General features: G+C 41.0%; 1 protein-coding gene across 4 annotated transcripts in view; it reads right to left on the bottom strand.

Annotated features, from left to right (window-relative positions):
* The window catches only part of ITGAX (integrin subunit alpha X), a 54,475-nt gene that overhangs the window by 14,173 nt on the left and 24,730 nt on the right, over positions 1-15,572 (bottom strand). For all 4 annotated transcript variants that reach the window (XM_030301078.1, XM_030301077.1, XM_030301079.1 and 1 more), the window contains 6 exons: positions 13,409-13,539; positions 13,120-13,277; positions 12,823-12,977; positions 11,778-11,909; positions 11,609-11,682; positions 11,252-11,393 (listed from right to left, as the gene is read on the bottom strand). In XM_030301078.1, the coding sequence (XP_030156938.1) occupies positions 11,252-11,393; positions 11,609-11,682; positions 11,778-11,909; positions 12,823-12,977; positions 13,120-13,277; positions 13,409-13,539 (792 nt within the window). The remainder of the gene's footprint in view (positions 1-11,251; positions 11,394-11,608; positions 11,683-11,777; positions 11,910-12,822; positions 12,978-13,119; positions 13,278-13,408; positions 13,540-15,572) is intronic.

Here is a 15,572-nt window from a genome sequence, read left to right as displayed (position 1 = left end):
TCCTATTACAATCTCTCAAGTTTGGAAAGATAATTCCATGATTAGGATTTCTCAAATGTCATATACCTATTGGCTATGTCACCCTAAACCACACTCAGTGTACAACCACAATGACCCAATAGTAATGCCTGTAACCAACTTTTCTCTGATCCCTAATTTTTCACTACATCTAAATCAATGCACTCCATTAGCTTACAGAATCAGGTTAATCAACTTGGCCTCCCTCATTTTTCTTATCCTTTATTTTTCTCCCAACTATCCCAAAATATGGGCCTCTCACATTCAATGATTGGAATACACCCTAGAAGCTTGTATTTCTCCTTTTGTTTACAATATAATCATAACAGTTAATAATTTCACCTCTTGTTAAATTAATTGACCCTTTTTCCTTTCATCACCTTTTAGAGATTTTTGAGAAATATGCTGTTTTAAAAGTTACTCATCTTGAGCACTGAGTGCTGTGTGTAAATGATGAACCACTGGAATTTACCCCCAAAACCAAGAGCACACTGTACACACTGTATGTTAGCCAATTTGACGATAAATTATTTAAAAAACAATAATAAAATAAAATGTGTACTTAAAACAAAAATAAATAAACTTTTAAAAATTGAAAAAAAAAAGTCACTCATCTTGTCCTGCTCCTCTCTGTACAATACTGAAAACTAAAAGAACTTGACAACATAGGACCCCCACACCCTTCTGTGTTACTCTCTTACCAATTACACCAAACTTAACTATACTTCTTCTTGGTTTCAAATAATACAATGATTCTGCAAAATGAAAGTATTGACCCCAATAAACTAAGAGGAGTGCTATGTGAACCCCAGGTTACATTTTTGTTTGTGGATATCAACACTTCCCTTGGCAACATGAATGTTTATGTGGCTAGCACAAGGGAGGTACTTGTCTCCTAGGACATTTGGTCACCCCTTTTTTCATATATAATTCTAATAAAAGCAGACATTTGACCAGTCCTCTCAACTGTTCTACAGGTTAAAGAGAGAAATCACAAAATATTCTGATTATTTTCCCAGAAGTCAGGAAGATGGAATTTGGTACATGTTTGGGAGACCATTATTGCCAAAGTGTTGAATGACATCACATGAACATATGATAAGAAATTGTTCAGTAACTTTAGGAATTATTAAATAAAATAAAACTTCCCAAGCCATAGCAGCCCAACAAAAGGCCTTGGGCAGGAATAGTTTTATATAATATAATTTAATATAATATAATTTATAAAATATATAATTTATATAATATATAATAGTTTTATATAACATAATTTAGATTATATTTTAGCAGAGCAAGGAGGTGTTTGTGTAAAAGCTAATTCATCATGCAGCATATATATTAGCACTTCCTCAGAAATTGAAGCTTGTATTTACAAAATAAGACAACAAGCTACTTGGTTACAAGTCTCCCCTAATGTCCCAGACTCAGATTTGGACTCGTTTTCCAGGTTATTTTCTTGGATCCTCCAAGAAATTAGATCAATTTCCCTAGGATTATTCATATTCCTACTTCTCCTTTGCTATTTAATCATAAAATGTGGTATAAAATGTACAAAAACTATTAACCAAAGTACAAAAATTTTGGTAATGCAGAATGTTAGCTTACAACATGGAACAAAGGATATTTCCAAATAAGTGCAAAAAGTTTCCATTCCTCTAACCCTGATCTACACACTATTTCAGCAGGAAATAGCTAGAGTAGTCATCATCCCAGTTCCCTCAAGAATGAGAAATAATCAAGACAGTGGGCATGGAAACCAGTAACCAAAGAGTTAACAGGACTAATAAGTGCAACTGCAACTTTTTACCCAAATCTGCTTGTTCTCAGAATGCAGCCTGCCACCATGTCTCTGTAGATAACAGTCTTGCCTGATGCCATGATAACAGAAGGTTGATTTAGTTGTCCTGCAGAGACTCAAGCCTTCACTAAGAAACTGACAAGAACCAGGGAATACAACATGGCAGAGAGGTAGGGGGACCCAAAGCTTCCTAGTCCCTCAAACACAGCAGTGTTGAGGCCAAAGGACTTTGAATTCCAAGAGTCCGGGCCACAGAGTGACAGAGACATCTCCAGGGGCCCACAAGGACAACCTGGCCCATAGGTGTATGATTGTGAACTGGGAGAGATAAAATGGGTGGCATAGGCATGAAGGGGAGGGATCCCCTTCTGTGGAGAGACAAAGGGGAGAGAAGGGCTGTGGAAGTGTAAGACTATATTTGGACAAGAGAGAAACCACAGACCTGAGATCAGAAAAAAAAAAAAAAGAAATATCCAATTTCTAACTTCGAGGCTTTCTCTGGACTGGAGTCAGCTGCCCTGTTCTCGCACCTGGAAAGGAGGGGAGCCAACCCAGGGCTCAGTAACTAGTTCAGAGACACAGTCCACAGTGGGAGAAAGCAATCCCCTCCCTCATGTGCTGTGGGAAGAATGTATACAGCCATTCAAAGGAAAAAGGACCCTGCCTGTGCCCACCAGCCAGAAACCATTTATCGGTGGGGTGGAGCGGCACTTCTCCCAGAACTGAGGTGCACAGAGTGGGACCCTTTAAGACATCAGGGTTTGAATCCCAGCTGAGCACTAGGGAGGCATAGGAGTCGAGTCAGTGGAGCAAAGAAAAAAAATAGGCCTGCTTATGCCCACACAGTGCTGCGAGGAATACCTGAACAGAGTGGTTTGGGACACCTGGTCTGGGGAGGAGAGACTGGGGTGTCACCATTTTTCTCCCCATCACCAACAAGGTGGGGCTTCAGAGAAGGGACAACAGGCCCACAGTGGAGGCGGGACTCACCTACACCAAACCATACCCTTCAACACTAGGTGACTACATATCTACCAGAGATTGACACTGACCAACCAGACACCCCTCCTCCAGATGAGCGCTGCCACCGGTTCCAAGGCACCCAGAGGTTTTGCCTTTCCAAATTTAATTCTTGGACAATTCTTAGTTTATATATTTTTTCTTCCTTTTCTCCTTATTTCTTCCCTTCCCTAGTCTGGGTATTCAGGTTGTTGGTTTGTTTAAGCAGACATATTTAATCTATTTTCTTTATACCTGTTCTATATCTCCCTCTTTATTTTCCTCTCTCTCTCTCTCTCTCTCTGAATTAAGCAATATAGTTTTCTGCCTGGTCAATTTTCTTTTTTTTTTTCTTTTTCCCATCCACGGTCATTTTTCTCTTTGTATGGGATAAGGCCTGTTCCACCACTACCACCACCCCCTTTTTTTTTATTTTTTTTCCAGGGTTACTTTAATGAACAAATCAAAGCACACCTGGTACAGAGTCCAAAACAAAACTACGAGGAGGGAGATAAAGAAACTAGAGTCACAACAACAGAGAGTACATAACACACTCCAAAAAACACCTCCTGAAGGTCCAGGTCCTGGACAGTGTATAGTAGTGCTCGCAGGTGCAGGACACATAAGTTTCTAAAACACATAAGGGACAGAAAACTAGCCAAAATGATGAAACAGAAGGATTCTCCTCAAAAGAAATTCCAGGAAGAAATGACAGCTAAAGACTTGATCACAACAGATATAAACAATATAACTGAACAAGAATTTAGAATAATAGTCATAAGATTAATCACTGGGATTGAAAAAAAAACATAGAAGACAGCAGAGAATCTATTGCTGCAGAGATCAAGGAACTAAAAAATAGTCATGAGGAATTTAAAAATGCTGTAAATGAGGTGCAAAATAAACTAGAGGTGCTGACAGTGAACACTGAAGAGGCAGAGGGGAGATTAGGTGAAATAGAGGATACAATTATGGAAAAAGATGAAGCTGAGAAAAAGAGAGATAAAAAAAAAATTCTGGACCATAAGGGAAGAATTAGAGAACTAAGTGATTCAATGAAATGTAATAATATCCATATCATAGGAATTTCAGAATAAGAAGGGAGAGAGATAGGAGCAATTTGAACAAATCATAGCTGAGAACTTCCCCAATCTGGGGAAAGAAACAAACATTGAAATCCAGGAGGCACAGAAAGCTCCCTTCAGATGTAACAGGAATTGATCTTCTGCATAACATATCATAGTGAAACTGTCAAAATGCAAAGATAAAGAGAGAATTCTAGGGGCGCCTGGGTGGCGTAGTCGGTTGAGCGTCCGACTTCAGCCAGGTCACGATCTCGCGGTCCGTGGGTTCGAGCCCCGCGTCAGGCTCTGGGCTGATGGCTCAGAGCCTGGAGCCTGTTTCCGATTCTGTGTCTCCCTCTCTCTCTGCCCCTCCCCCGTTCATTCTCTGTCTCTCTCTGTCCCAAAAATAAATAAACGTTGAAAAAAAAAATTTAAAAAAAAAAAAGAGAGAATTCTAAAAGCAAGAGATCTTAAAGGGAACTCTGTGAGGAATGTTGCAGAGACTACAAAGGACCAGAGACATCACCAAAAAGATGAAACCTACAGATAACACAATAACATTAAATCCACATTTTGCAATAACACTGAATGTAAATGGACCAAATGCTCCAATCAAAAGACATAGGGTATCAGAATGGATTAAAAAAAAAAGACCCATCAATTTTCTGTCTACCTTTAGACCTGAGGACACCTTCAGATTGAAAGTGAGTGGATGGAGAACCATCTATCATGCTACTGTAAGTCAAAAGAAAACTGGAGTAGCCATACTTGTATCAGACAAACTAGATTTTAAACTAAAGGCTGTAACAAGAAATGAAGAAGGGCATTATGTGATAATTACAGGGTCTATCCATCAAGAAGAGCTAACAATTATAAATGTTTATGCACCCAATTTGAGAGAGCCCCCAAATATATAAAACAATCACAAACATAAGCAATTTTGTTATAAGAATATGGTAATTGCAGGTGACTTTAATATTCCACTTACAACAATGGACAGATCATATAGGCAGAAAATCAATAAAGAAACAATGGCTCTGAATGATATACTGGACCAGATGGACTTGACAGATATTTTCAGAACTTTTCATCCAAAAGCAGCAGAATACACATTCTTCTCGAGTGCACATGGAATGTTCTCCAAGATAGATCATATACTGGGTCACAAAACATCCATCAATAAATATAAAAGAATTTAGATCATACCATGAACATTTTCAGATCACAATGCTATGAAACTTGAAATCAACCACAGGAAAAAGTTTGGAAAACCTGCAAATGCGTGGAGGTTAAAGAACATCCTACTAAAGAATGAATGGGTCAACCAGGCAATTAAAGAAGAAATTTAAAAATATATGGAAACAAATGAAAATGAAAACACGACAGTCAAAACCATTTGGGATGCAGTAAATGTTGTCTTAAGGGGAAAACACATTGAATCCAGGCCTATCAAGAAACAAGAAAAATCCCAAATACAAAATCTAACAGCAAACCTAAAGGAACTAGAAGCAGAACAACAAAGAAACCCCAAGGCCAGGAGAAAAAGAGAAATAATAAAGATCAGAGCAGAAATAAACAATATAGGATCAAAAAAAAACCCAGTAGAACAGATCAATGAAACTAAGAGCTGATTTTTTGAAAAAATAAGTAAAATTGATAAACCCCTAGCCAGACTTCTTAAAAAGAAAAGAGAGAGGACCCAAATAGATAAAATCACGAAAGAAAATGGAATTATCACAACCAATCCCTCAGAAATACAAGCAATTATCAGAGAATACTATGAAAAATTATATGCCAATAAACTGGACAACCTGGAAGAAATGGACAAATTCCTATACACCCACACACTACCAAAACTCAAACGGGAAGAAACAGAAAATTTGAACAGATTGATAACTAGTGAAGAAATTGAATCAGTTATCAAAAATGTCCCAACAAACAAGAGTTCTGGGCCAGATGGCTTCCCAGTGGAATTCTACCAGACATTTAAATCAGACTTAATACCTATCCTTCTCAAGCTGTTCCAAAAATAGAAACGGAAGGAAAAGTTCTGGACGCATTCCATGAAGCCAGCATTACACTGATTCCCAAACCAGAGACCCCACAAAAAAAGGAGAACTACAGGCCAATATCCCTGATGAATATGGATGCAAAAATTCTCAACAAGATACTAGCAAATTGAATTCAACAGCATATAAAAACAATTATTCACCATGATCAAGTGGGATTCATTCCTGGGATGCAGGGCTGGTTCAATATTTGCAAAGCAATCAATGTGATACATCACATTAATTAAAGAAAGGCTAAGAACCATATGATCCTGTCAACAGATGCAGAAAAAGCATTTGACAAATTACAGCATCCTTTCTTAATAAAAAACTCTCAAGAAAGTCGGGATAGAAAGAACATACCTGAACATCATAAAAGCCATATATGAAAAGCCCACAGCTAATATAATCCTCAATGGGGAAAAACTGAGACCTTTCCCCCTGAGATCAGGAACACAACAGGGATGTCTACTCTCACCACTGTTGTTTAACATAGTGTTGGAAGCCCTAGCATCACCAATCAGATGACAAAATGAAATAGAAAGCATCAAAATTGGCAAAGAAGTTGAGCTTTCACTTTTCGCTGATGACTTGATATTCCACGTGGAAAACTGGAAAGACTCCACCAAAAAGCTGCTAGAACTGATACATTAATTCAGCAAAGTCACAGGGTACAAAATCAATGTACAGAAGTCTGATGCATTTCTATACACCAATAATGAAGCAACAGAAAGAGAAATCAAAACTTCAATCCCACTTACAATTGCACCAAGAATCATAAAATACCTAGGAATAAATGTAACCAAAGATGTAAAAGATCTGTATGCTGAAAACTATAGAAAGCTTATGAAGGTAATTGAAGAAGACTTAAAGAAATGGAAAGACATTCCCTGCTCATGGATTGGAAAAATAAATATTGTCAAAATGTCAATACTACCCAAAGCTATCTACACATTCAATGCAATCCCAATCAAAATTGCACCAGCATTCTTCTCGAAATTAGAACAAGCAATCCTAAAATTCATATGGAACCACAAAAGGCCCCGAATAGCCAAAGGAATTTTGAAGAAGAAGACCAAAGCAGGAGGCATCACAATCCCAGACTTTAGCCTCTACTACAAAGCTGTCATCATCAAGACAGCATGGTATTGGCAAAAAAACAGACACACAGACCAATGGAATAGAATAGAAACCCCAGAACTAGACCCACAAACGTATGGCCAACTCATCTTTCACAAAGCAGGAAAGAACATCCAATGGAAAAAAGACAGCCTCTTTAACAAATGGTGCTGGGAGAACTGGACAGCAACATGCAGAAGGTTGAAACTAGACCACTTTCTCACACCATTTACAAAAATAAACTCAAAATGGATAAAGGACCTAAATGTGAGACAGGAAACCATCAGAACCTTAGAGGAGAAAGCAGGAAAAGACCTCTCTGACCTCAGCCGTAGCAATCTCTTACTCGACACATCCCCAAAGGCAAGGGAATTAAAAGCAAAAGTGAATTACTGGGACCTTATGAAGATAAAAAGCTTCTGCACAGCAAAGGAAACAACCAACAAAACTAAAAGGCAACCAACGGAATGGGAAAAGATATTTGTAAATGACATATCGGACAAAGGGCTAGTATCTAAAATCTATAAAGAGCTCACCAAACTCCACACACGAAAAACAAATAACCCAGTGAAGAAATGGGCAGAAAACATGAATAGACACTTCTCTAAAGAAGACATCCAGATGGCCAACAGGCACATGAAAAGATGTTCAGCGTCGCTCCTTATCAGGGAAATACAAATCAAAACCACACTCAGGTATCACCTCACGCCAGTCAGAGTGGCCAAAATGAACAAATCAGGAGACTATAGATGCTGGAGAGGATGTGGAGAAACGGGAACCCTCTTGCACTGTTGGTGGGAATGCAAATTGGTGCAGCCGCTCTGGAAAGCAGTGTGGAGGTTCCTCAGAAAATTAAAAATAGACCTACCCTATGACCCAGCAATAGCACTGCTAGGAATCTACCCAAGGGATACAGGAGTACTGATGCATAGGGGCACTTGTACCCCAATGTTCATAGCAGCACTCTCAACAATAGCCAAATTATGGAAAGAGCCTAAATGTCCATCAACTGATGAATGGATAAAGAAATTGTGGTTTATATACACAATGGAATACTACGTGGCAATGAGAAAAAATGAAATATGGCCTTTTGTAGCAACGTGGATGGAACTGGAGAGTGTGATGCTAAGTGAAATAAGCCATACAGAGAAAGACAGATACCATATGGTTTCACTCTTATGTGGATCCTGAGAAACTTAACAGGAACCCATGGGGGAGGGGAAGGGAAAAAAAAAAAAAAAAAAAAAAAAGGACGTTAGAGTGGGAGAGAGCCAAAGCATAAGAGACTGTTAAAAACTGAGAACAAACTGAGGGTTGATGGGGGGTGGGAGGGAGGGGCGGGTGGGTGATGGGTATTGAGGAGGGCACCTTTTGGGATGAGCACTGGGTGTTGTATGGAAACCAATTTGTCAATAAACTTCATATAAAAAAAAAAAAAAAAAAAAAAAAAAAAAACTGAGAACAAACTGAGGGTTGATGGGGGGTGGGAGGGAGGGGAGGGTGGGTGATGGGTATTGAGGAGGGCACCTTTTGGGATGAGCACTGGGTGTTGAATGGAAACCAATTTGTCAATAAATTTCATATAAAAAAAAAACTGAGAACAAACTGAGGGTTGATGGGGGGTGGGAGGGAGGGGAGGGTGGGTGATGGGTATTGAGGAGGGCACCTTTTGGGATGAGCACTGGGTGTTGTATGGAAACCAATTTGTCAATAAATTTCATATATATATATATATATATATATATATATAAAAGAAAGCTTATGAAGGAAATTGAAGAAGACACAAAGAAATGGAAAAACATTCCATGCTCATGGATTGGAAGAATAAATATTGTTAAAATATCAATACTACCCAAAGCTATCTACACATTCAATGCAATCCCAATCAAAATTGCACCAGCATTCTTCTCAAAGCTAGAACAAACAATCCCAAAATTTGTATGGAACCAGAATAATGTCTATTTTTGACAAAGCGGGAAAGAGTATCCAATGGAAAAAAGACAGTATCTTTAACAAATGGTGCTGGAAGAACTGGACAGCAAGCAACATGCAGAAGAATGAAACTGGACCACTTTCTTACACCATACACAAAAATAAACTCAAAATGAATGAAAGACCTAAATGTGAGACAGGAAACTATCAAAACTCTAGAGGAGAAAACAGGCAACAACCTCTTTGACCTCAGCCGCAGTAATTTCTTGCTTGACACATCTCCAAAGGCAGGAGAATTAAAAGCAAAAGTGAAGTATTGGGACCTCATCAAGATAAATAGCTCTGCACTGCAAAGGAAACAATCAACCAAACTAAAAGGCAACAGACAGAATGGGAAAAGATATTTTCAAATGACATACCAGATAAGGGCTTAGCATCCAAAATCTATAACGAACTTACCAAATTCAACACCCAAAAAATAAATAATCCAATCAAGAAATGGGAAGAATACATGAATATAGACTTTTCCATAGAAGACATCCAGATGGCAAAAAGACACATGAAAAGATGCTCAACACCACTCATCATCAGGGAAATACAAATCAAAACCACACTGAGATACCACCTCACACTGGTCAGAGTGGCTAAAATTAACAACTCAGGAAACAACAGATGCTGGCGAGGATGTGGAGAAATGGGAACCCTCTTGTACTGTTGGTGGGAATGCAAACTGGTGCAGCCACTCTGGAAAACAGTGTGGAGGTTCCTCAAAAAATTAAAAATAGAACTACCCTACAACCCAGGAACAGAACTACTAGGAATTTATCCAAAGGAAACAGGAGTGCTGATGCATAGGGCCACATGTACCCATATAGCAGCTCTTATGGGTGCTATATAGCCAAATTATGGAAACAATAGCCAAATTATGGAAAGATCCTAAATGCCCATCAAGTGACGGATGGATAAAGAAGATGTGATTTATATGTACAATGGAATGCTGCTTGGCAATGAGAAAGAATGAAATCTGGCCATTTGCAGCAACGTGGATGGAACTGAAGGGTATTATGCTAAGTGAAATAAGTCAGTCAGAGAAAGACAGATACCCTGTGTTTTCACTCATATGTGGATCCTGAGAAACTTAACATAAGACCACGGGGGAGGGGAAGGGGAAAAAAGTTACAGAGAGGGAGGGAGGCAAACCATAAGAGCCTCTTAAATACTGAGAATAAACTGAGGGTTGATGGGGGTTGGGGGAGAGGGGAAAGTGGGTGATGGGCATTAAGGAGGGCACCTGTTGGGATGAGCACTGGGTGTTGTATGGAAACCAATTTGACAATAAATTATATTTAATAAAAAATAAATAATAAAAATAAATAAACATTTAAATTTTTTTAATTAATAAATAAAAGCTTTAAAAAGAAAAAGAAACTGACCAGAACCAGTCATGACCACTGACTGTCTCTGAGAATGCACATATGTCCAATGTATGAACTTTTGACATAGAAGGGCCTAAAACCCTATTCTCAGATCATATTATGGACACCAATCTCTGGTTGTGGATTGCATGAAAACATATGCAGAAGCTTCTTGCAGGCACAAATGACAAAATGACTTCAACCTTCCCCTACTTATTAATTTCCTTTATCTGATTTTGAAGTCATGTAGCTCCTGTCCCCTATAGCCAGACTCTTTTTTTGTTTGTTGCCTTAAAAATCTCTAACTCTCCCCCTTAGAGAAGGTGGATTTGAGGCTGGCTTTCCCATCTCCTGGTTGGGCTGCCTCTCGAATAAACCCTTCCCATGCTGCATATTCAATGTCTCGGTGACTGGCTTTGCTGTGCACTAGGCATACAGACCGAGGTTTTATTACCAAATTATCCAAAGCCCTGATCTATAGAAACCAGTAAATGCAACTCTTTCTTCTACAGAACAGTGTTTTAAACTATTTGAGGGCCAAGATGTTTTATTTAAAGAGGAATACTTATATGGTGTGGAAAACAAAGAAATTTAAGGCAGGGTCCCCTTTCTCTCCACATTTTCAGCCTTGTGGGAATTAATTTCTGATAGTATTTCTAAAATACAATACCCAGAGTTGAATACAGCATGAGCCAAGGCAGGCTCCAGCAATATAACCATATTCATCCAACTATGATCACCCCAGTCCTCTTGGCTTACAAGAGGCTGCTAAGCAATGGTGGCACCCGCCTGAGCTCTAAACCAAGCACAGGAGTCTCTGCTGACCCCCAGCCATCAGCTGCTTTCTTCCCCAGATACCTGGCTCCCTGCCACACGACGATAAGACAGCCCTGGAGGGTAGAAGAAGGTGATTGTGGTTCCATAGGAGTCTTCACCATCATTCCACACTGTCACTTTCATATTCAGCTCCAGGGTACTCCCCACCACCAGAGTCTTCAAGCTAGTTGTTGGGGTAGAGGGCAGGAGATAATTCTGGGACTGGGGCTAGAAATGGTCTGGGGATAAAACACAGAGTGAGGAAGTAGGGAAGAAATGGGGTACAGGTTGTCTGTTTCTGAGCACAGGGTAGAAATGTTAGGGAGAGCCAGAGCAGGAGCTCCAGGTTCAAGAAGAGGGGTTGGGGAACCAGGGCAGGTCTAAGGAGTGGTAGCTCACCCTGAGAAGTCAAAGGAGATGCCAAGGTCATCCTGACAGACATGGTCAGTTCCACAATTCTTCTCAAAGGGAAGCTGAAAGGGAAGGCAAAGTGACGTTTTCCCCAAGTTCTGGAGTCCACACCCACACCCTCCACTCCTTTCTAAAAGATTCCAGTACCAGGACTCACAGAGGCCACGAAGTATCGCTGAGCATCCACAGCCAAGATAGGCTGGAGGTTTCCAAAGGAAGGGATAGGTTTTCCCACCAGGGAGAAGTTGAGACGCAAGGTGATGGGGGTCACTGAGTCCTCCACACAGGCCTAGAGAATGGACATTGAAAACAGCAGTAGCTAAGGAATGCATCCTCACAGTCACTAGCTGTGTCCTGTTCCCTCATCTGTAAAATGTAAAATCTGTGTGCAATGACTATAATTACACCATGCAGAACCTCTGCTTTGCCTATTTTCTGCCTTGAATTCCTTACCCCCAGCCTCCTACACAGCTCACTCATTCTATTCAGGATCTTTCCAAACTCTACCTGCTCAAGAGGTCTCCCCAATACCTTCTCTGCTCTCCTCCCTGACTTTATCCTTTTTTTTAATTTTTTAAATGTTTATTCTCTTTTTTTTTGAGAGAGAGAGAGAGAGAGAGCAAGTGGGAGAGGGGCAGAGAGAGGGAGACACAGCATCCAAAGCAGGCTCTAGGCTCTGAGCTGTCAGCACAGAGCCTGACACAGGGCTCAAACTTATGAACCACAAGATCATGACCTGAGCTGAAGTCAGATGCTCAACCGACTGAGCCACCCAGGTGCCCTGACTTTATCTTTCTTCATAGCATTCATCACTATCTGACATCTATTATCTAGGAACTTGATTGCTTTTGGCCTTCCCCTAGAGTTTCCCATGATCATGCTGTGTCCCCAGTGCCTCAGACAAGGCCTGTCTCAGAGAAGCAGTTCCTAAAAGAATCCCAGTACATCAACCCATAGCTCTCTAAAGCAGTGGTTCTATCCTAAAATCCAGCTATGTAGCCTCAGCAATTACAAGTGGCCCATCCACTTATTCGTTTGCTCACTCACTCATTCAGCTAACAATGTTATGCACCTCCTGTATGCCGGGTGCTGTGCTGGGGCTGAACCACAGTGAGAATCAGAACACACTCTGTTCTTTCCCTGCCCAGCCCACTGCCAGCCTCAGAATCTCTGCCATCCCCAGGACTTCAAAGTCCCCTTACCAGGAGGAGCAACCTCACGGTCTCACAGTACTGTCTCAGCCCAAGGACTCGGACATGAGTCAGATTCCGGGCTTTTGTCTCCTCAAAGATGGCACGGGGATTCTGGCGGCCAGGGTCGAGGGTCAGGTCAAAGGTCACAGAGCTTTGGAGGTCACCTGCAGGGGAAAGGAGGGGATAAGGAGAGATGAAAGAGCCAGAAATTCCTCAGATGGACAAGGTTCAAGGCAGGAGACAGGAGTCCTGAGCTGAGGGATTCTAAGTGTCAGGGTATCTTGGGCCAAAGAGGAGAGGACTCACCCAGCTGATTCTTGGGACTTTCATAAATACGAAGGCAGACGTTGGCATCACCCAGTGCCTTGACAGAGGCTGTCTCTTCCCGACATTCAAACACAGACCTGGCAATCTCTGCAGATGTGAATTGGATATTCATCCACACCCTGAGCACAGGTCTGGTCCTATGAGTGGAAAACTGAGCTGATGGCAGGCCCTTGATCCCAGGAAGACAACGTGGGATGGGGATTGGGAGGCTGGAGTCCTACGTGGACTTAGGATACCATCTGGAAGTGTCTGAGAAAGGCTTTCTCACCTTAGCAACATCACCTGCCCCTGGGCCCCCACAGCCAGGTCCACCAGTCCATCCAGGGTAAGGTCCTGACCCCCACTCAGTGACTGCCCAAAATACTGGAGGCTGGGGGAAAGCTGGGAGCCTGAGATCCGCTGGTGAGAAAGGGAACGGCAAGTCAAGTTGAGGGTGAGGGAAACGAGTTGGAAATTAGCAACAAGAGGAACAGGAAGGTATGAATGTGGGAGACAGAAATAAGAGGTGAGTAGTGAAAAGATGTCACCAGAAGTACTTAAAAAGAGGAGGTGGGGTGGGGCAATGATGACTAAAGAAAAGGAAAGATCCCTAAGACATAAGTGAAGACATGGTGATTGAAAGTCTGGCCTGGCGACCTGGGTCTCATTCATTCATTAATTTACTTAGTCTCAGGTTCAATTATGGAGCCTCCACTCATGAGTATGAGGCCTTGGGCCAGGATCTGATCTTACTGTGCCTCAGTTTCCTCATGCTTCATATGGGGATAATAATACCTCAGAGTTTAGCTGTGAGTAGTAAATGAATTAATGCATATAGTTCTTTGAACAGCACCTGGAAAAGTCACTAGTCAGTTACTGATTATGATGAGTATTAGGGCTAAATGGGACCTCAGAGCTCATCTGACCCCACCTCCTACTTTTCAGACAGTGCCAAGGCCACATGACCTTTAAGAGATCAGCTCCATATCTGAAATCAGATCCTCTGACACCATGCCCAAGGCCCCTTTTTGCTCCCAAGGGCGACCATATCTCTTCAGAGGACAAGGGATGGGAAGTGGCTGTACCCATAAGAAAATGCTCTGGAAACTTGCCTCCCCTGTGCATTCCTTCTCTTTTATTTCCATTGCCCCTGTAATGACAAATCCCTTGAATAATGTGTCCTTTAAAATCTCTGGACACTGCTGGGACTGGCAGACATTAAGCATAGTCATATTAAATAAAGAGTAATTTACCAATTACTAAGGATGTCTAGAAAGGAAGAGGCAGGAAGTGATATACAAACCCAGTCAAATGGCTTCATACTCAAGAAAACTGATCTTACCACCATATTCTCAGGTTTGTGTGGGGCCCAGTGGGAATAGGGCAAGTCCTTCCCAGTCAAGTATGTTGTGGGATACATCATGGTGGGAAGGAGGAAAATCATGGCGGGCCAGCAAATCTGGAAAGGTCTCCTCTTAGAGTCCTTATACCCTCTTGGGTATAACTCAAGTGATATTTGCAATTGAGATTTTTCATAGATATGCTTCTAAGCAGCTGTAGCAATGTGAAGTTAAACAGGTGGCGTGGAATGAATGCAGTTTCTTGACATCTGGTGTTATTGTCAACAAAGCCTTTCACCCTCTTCTTAAACTTCCAAGTTCTTTAGTGGCGCCTGGGTGGGTCAGTAGATTAAGCGTCTGACTCCTGATTTCAGCTCAGGTCATGATCTGCCAGCTTGTAGCAGTGCAGAACCTGCTTGGGATTATCTCTCTACCTCTCTCTGTCTGCCCCTCTACTACTAGCACACCCTCACTCTTGCTCTCTCTCAAAATGAATAAGTAAACTTAAAAAAAAATTTCCAAGTTATTTAGAACCCCTCCCACAGTTAAACTGTATTAACAATAGTTGATTATAATACTGTAACACCAATTATATGCCAGGCACATGTGTATATTTATACTATGTATGTACTCTATATGTACTAACTCATTTAATCCTCACAGAAGCAGCCAAGTGAGGTTGGTTCTCTTATTATCACCATTTTACAGACGAGGAAACTGAACACAGAGAGATTGTAATGACTAAGACCACGTAGCTGGGAAGTAACAGAACTGTAGAGACCTTCTTTGACATTTTTGTTGTAACAGCTTTTTGAGATATAATTCACACACCATACAATTTACTCTTTTAAAGCATACAAGTCAGTGGTTTTAGGATGTTCTCAGAGTTATGCTACCATCGCCAAATCAATGTTAGAACATTTTGATCACCCCCCAAGAAAACCCATACCCCTTATCACCCACACCCATGTTCCTCATTTAACTCCATTGCCAGTCCCTGACAACCCCCAATCTACTTTCTATCTCTGTGGATTTACCTATTCTGGACATTTCATATAAATGGAATCATACAATATGTGCCCTTTTGTTTCTGGCTTCTTTTTACTTAGCATT

Source organism: Lynx canadensis, chromosome E3, assembly GCF_007474595.2.
Source record: "Lynx canadensis isolate LIC74 chromosome E3, mLynCan4.pri.v2, whole genome shotgun sequence".
NCBI classification, from domain to species: domain Eukaryota; kingdom Metazoa; phylum Chordata; class Mammalia; order Carnivora; family Felidae; genus Lynx; species Lynx canadensis.
The sequence above is the reverse complement of the archived record's forward strand: the minus strand, read 5'-3'. Positions and strand labels throughout refer to the sequence as shown.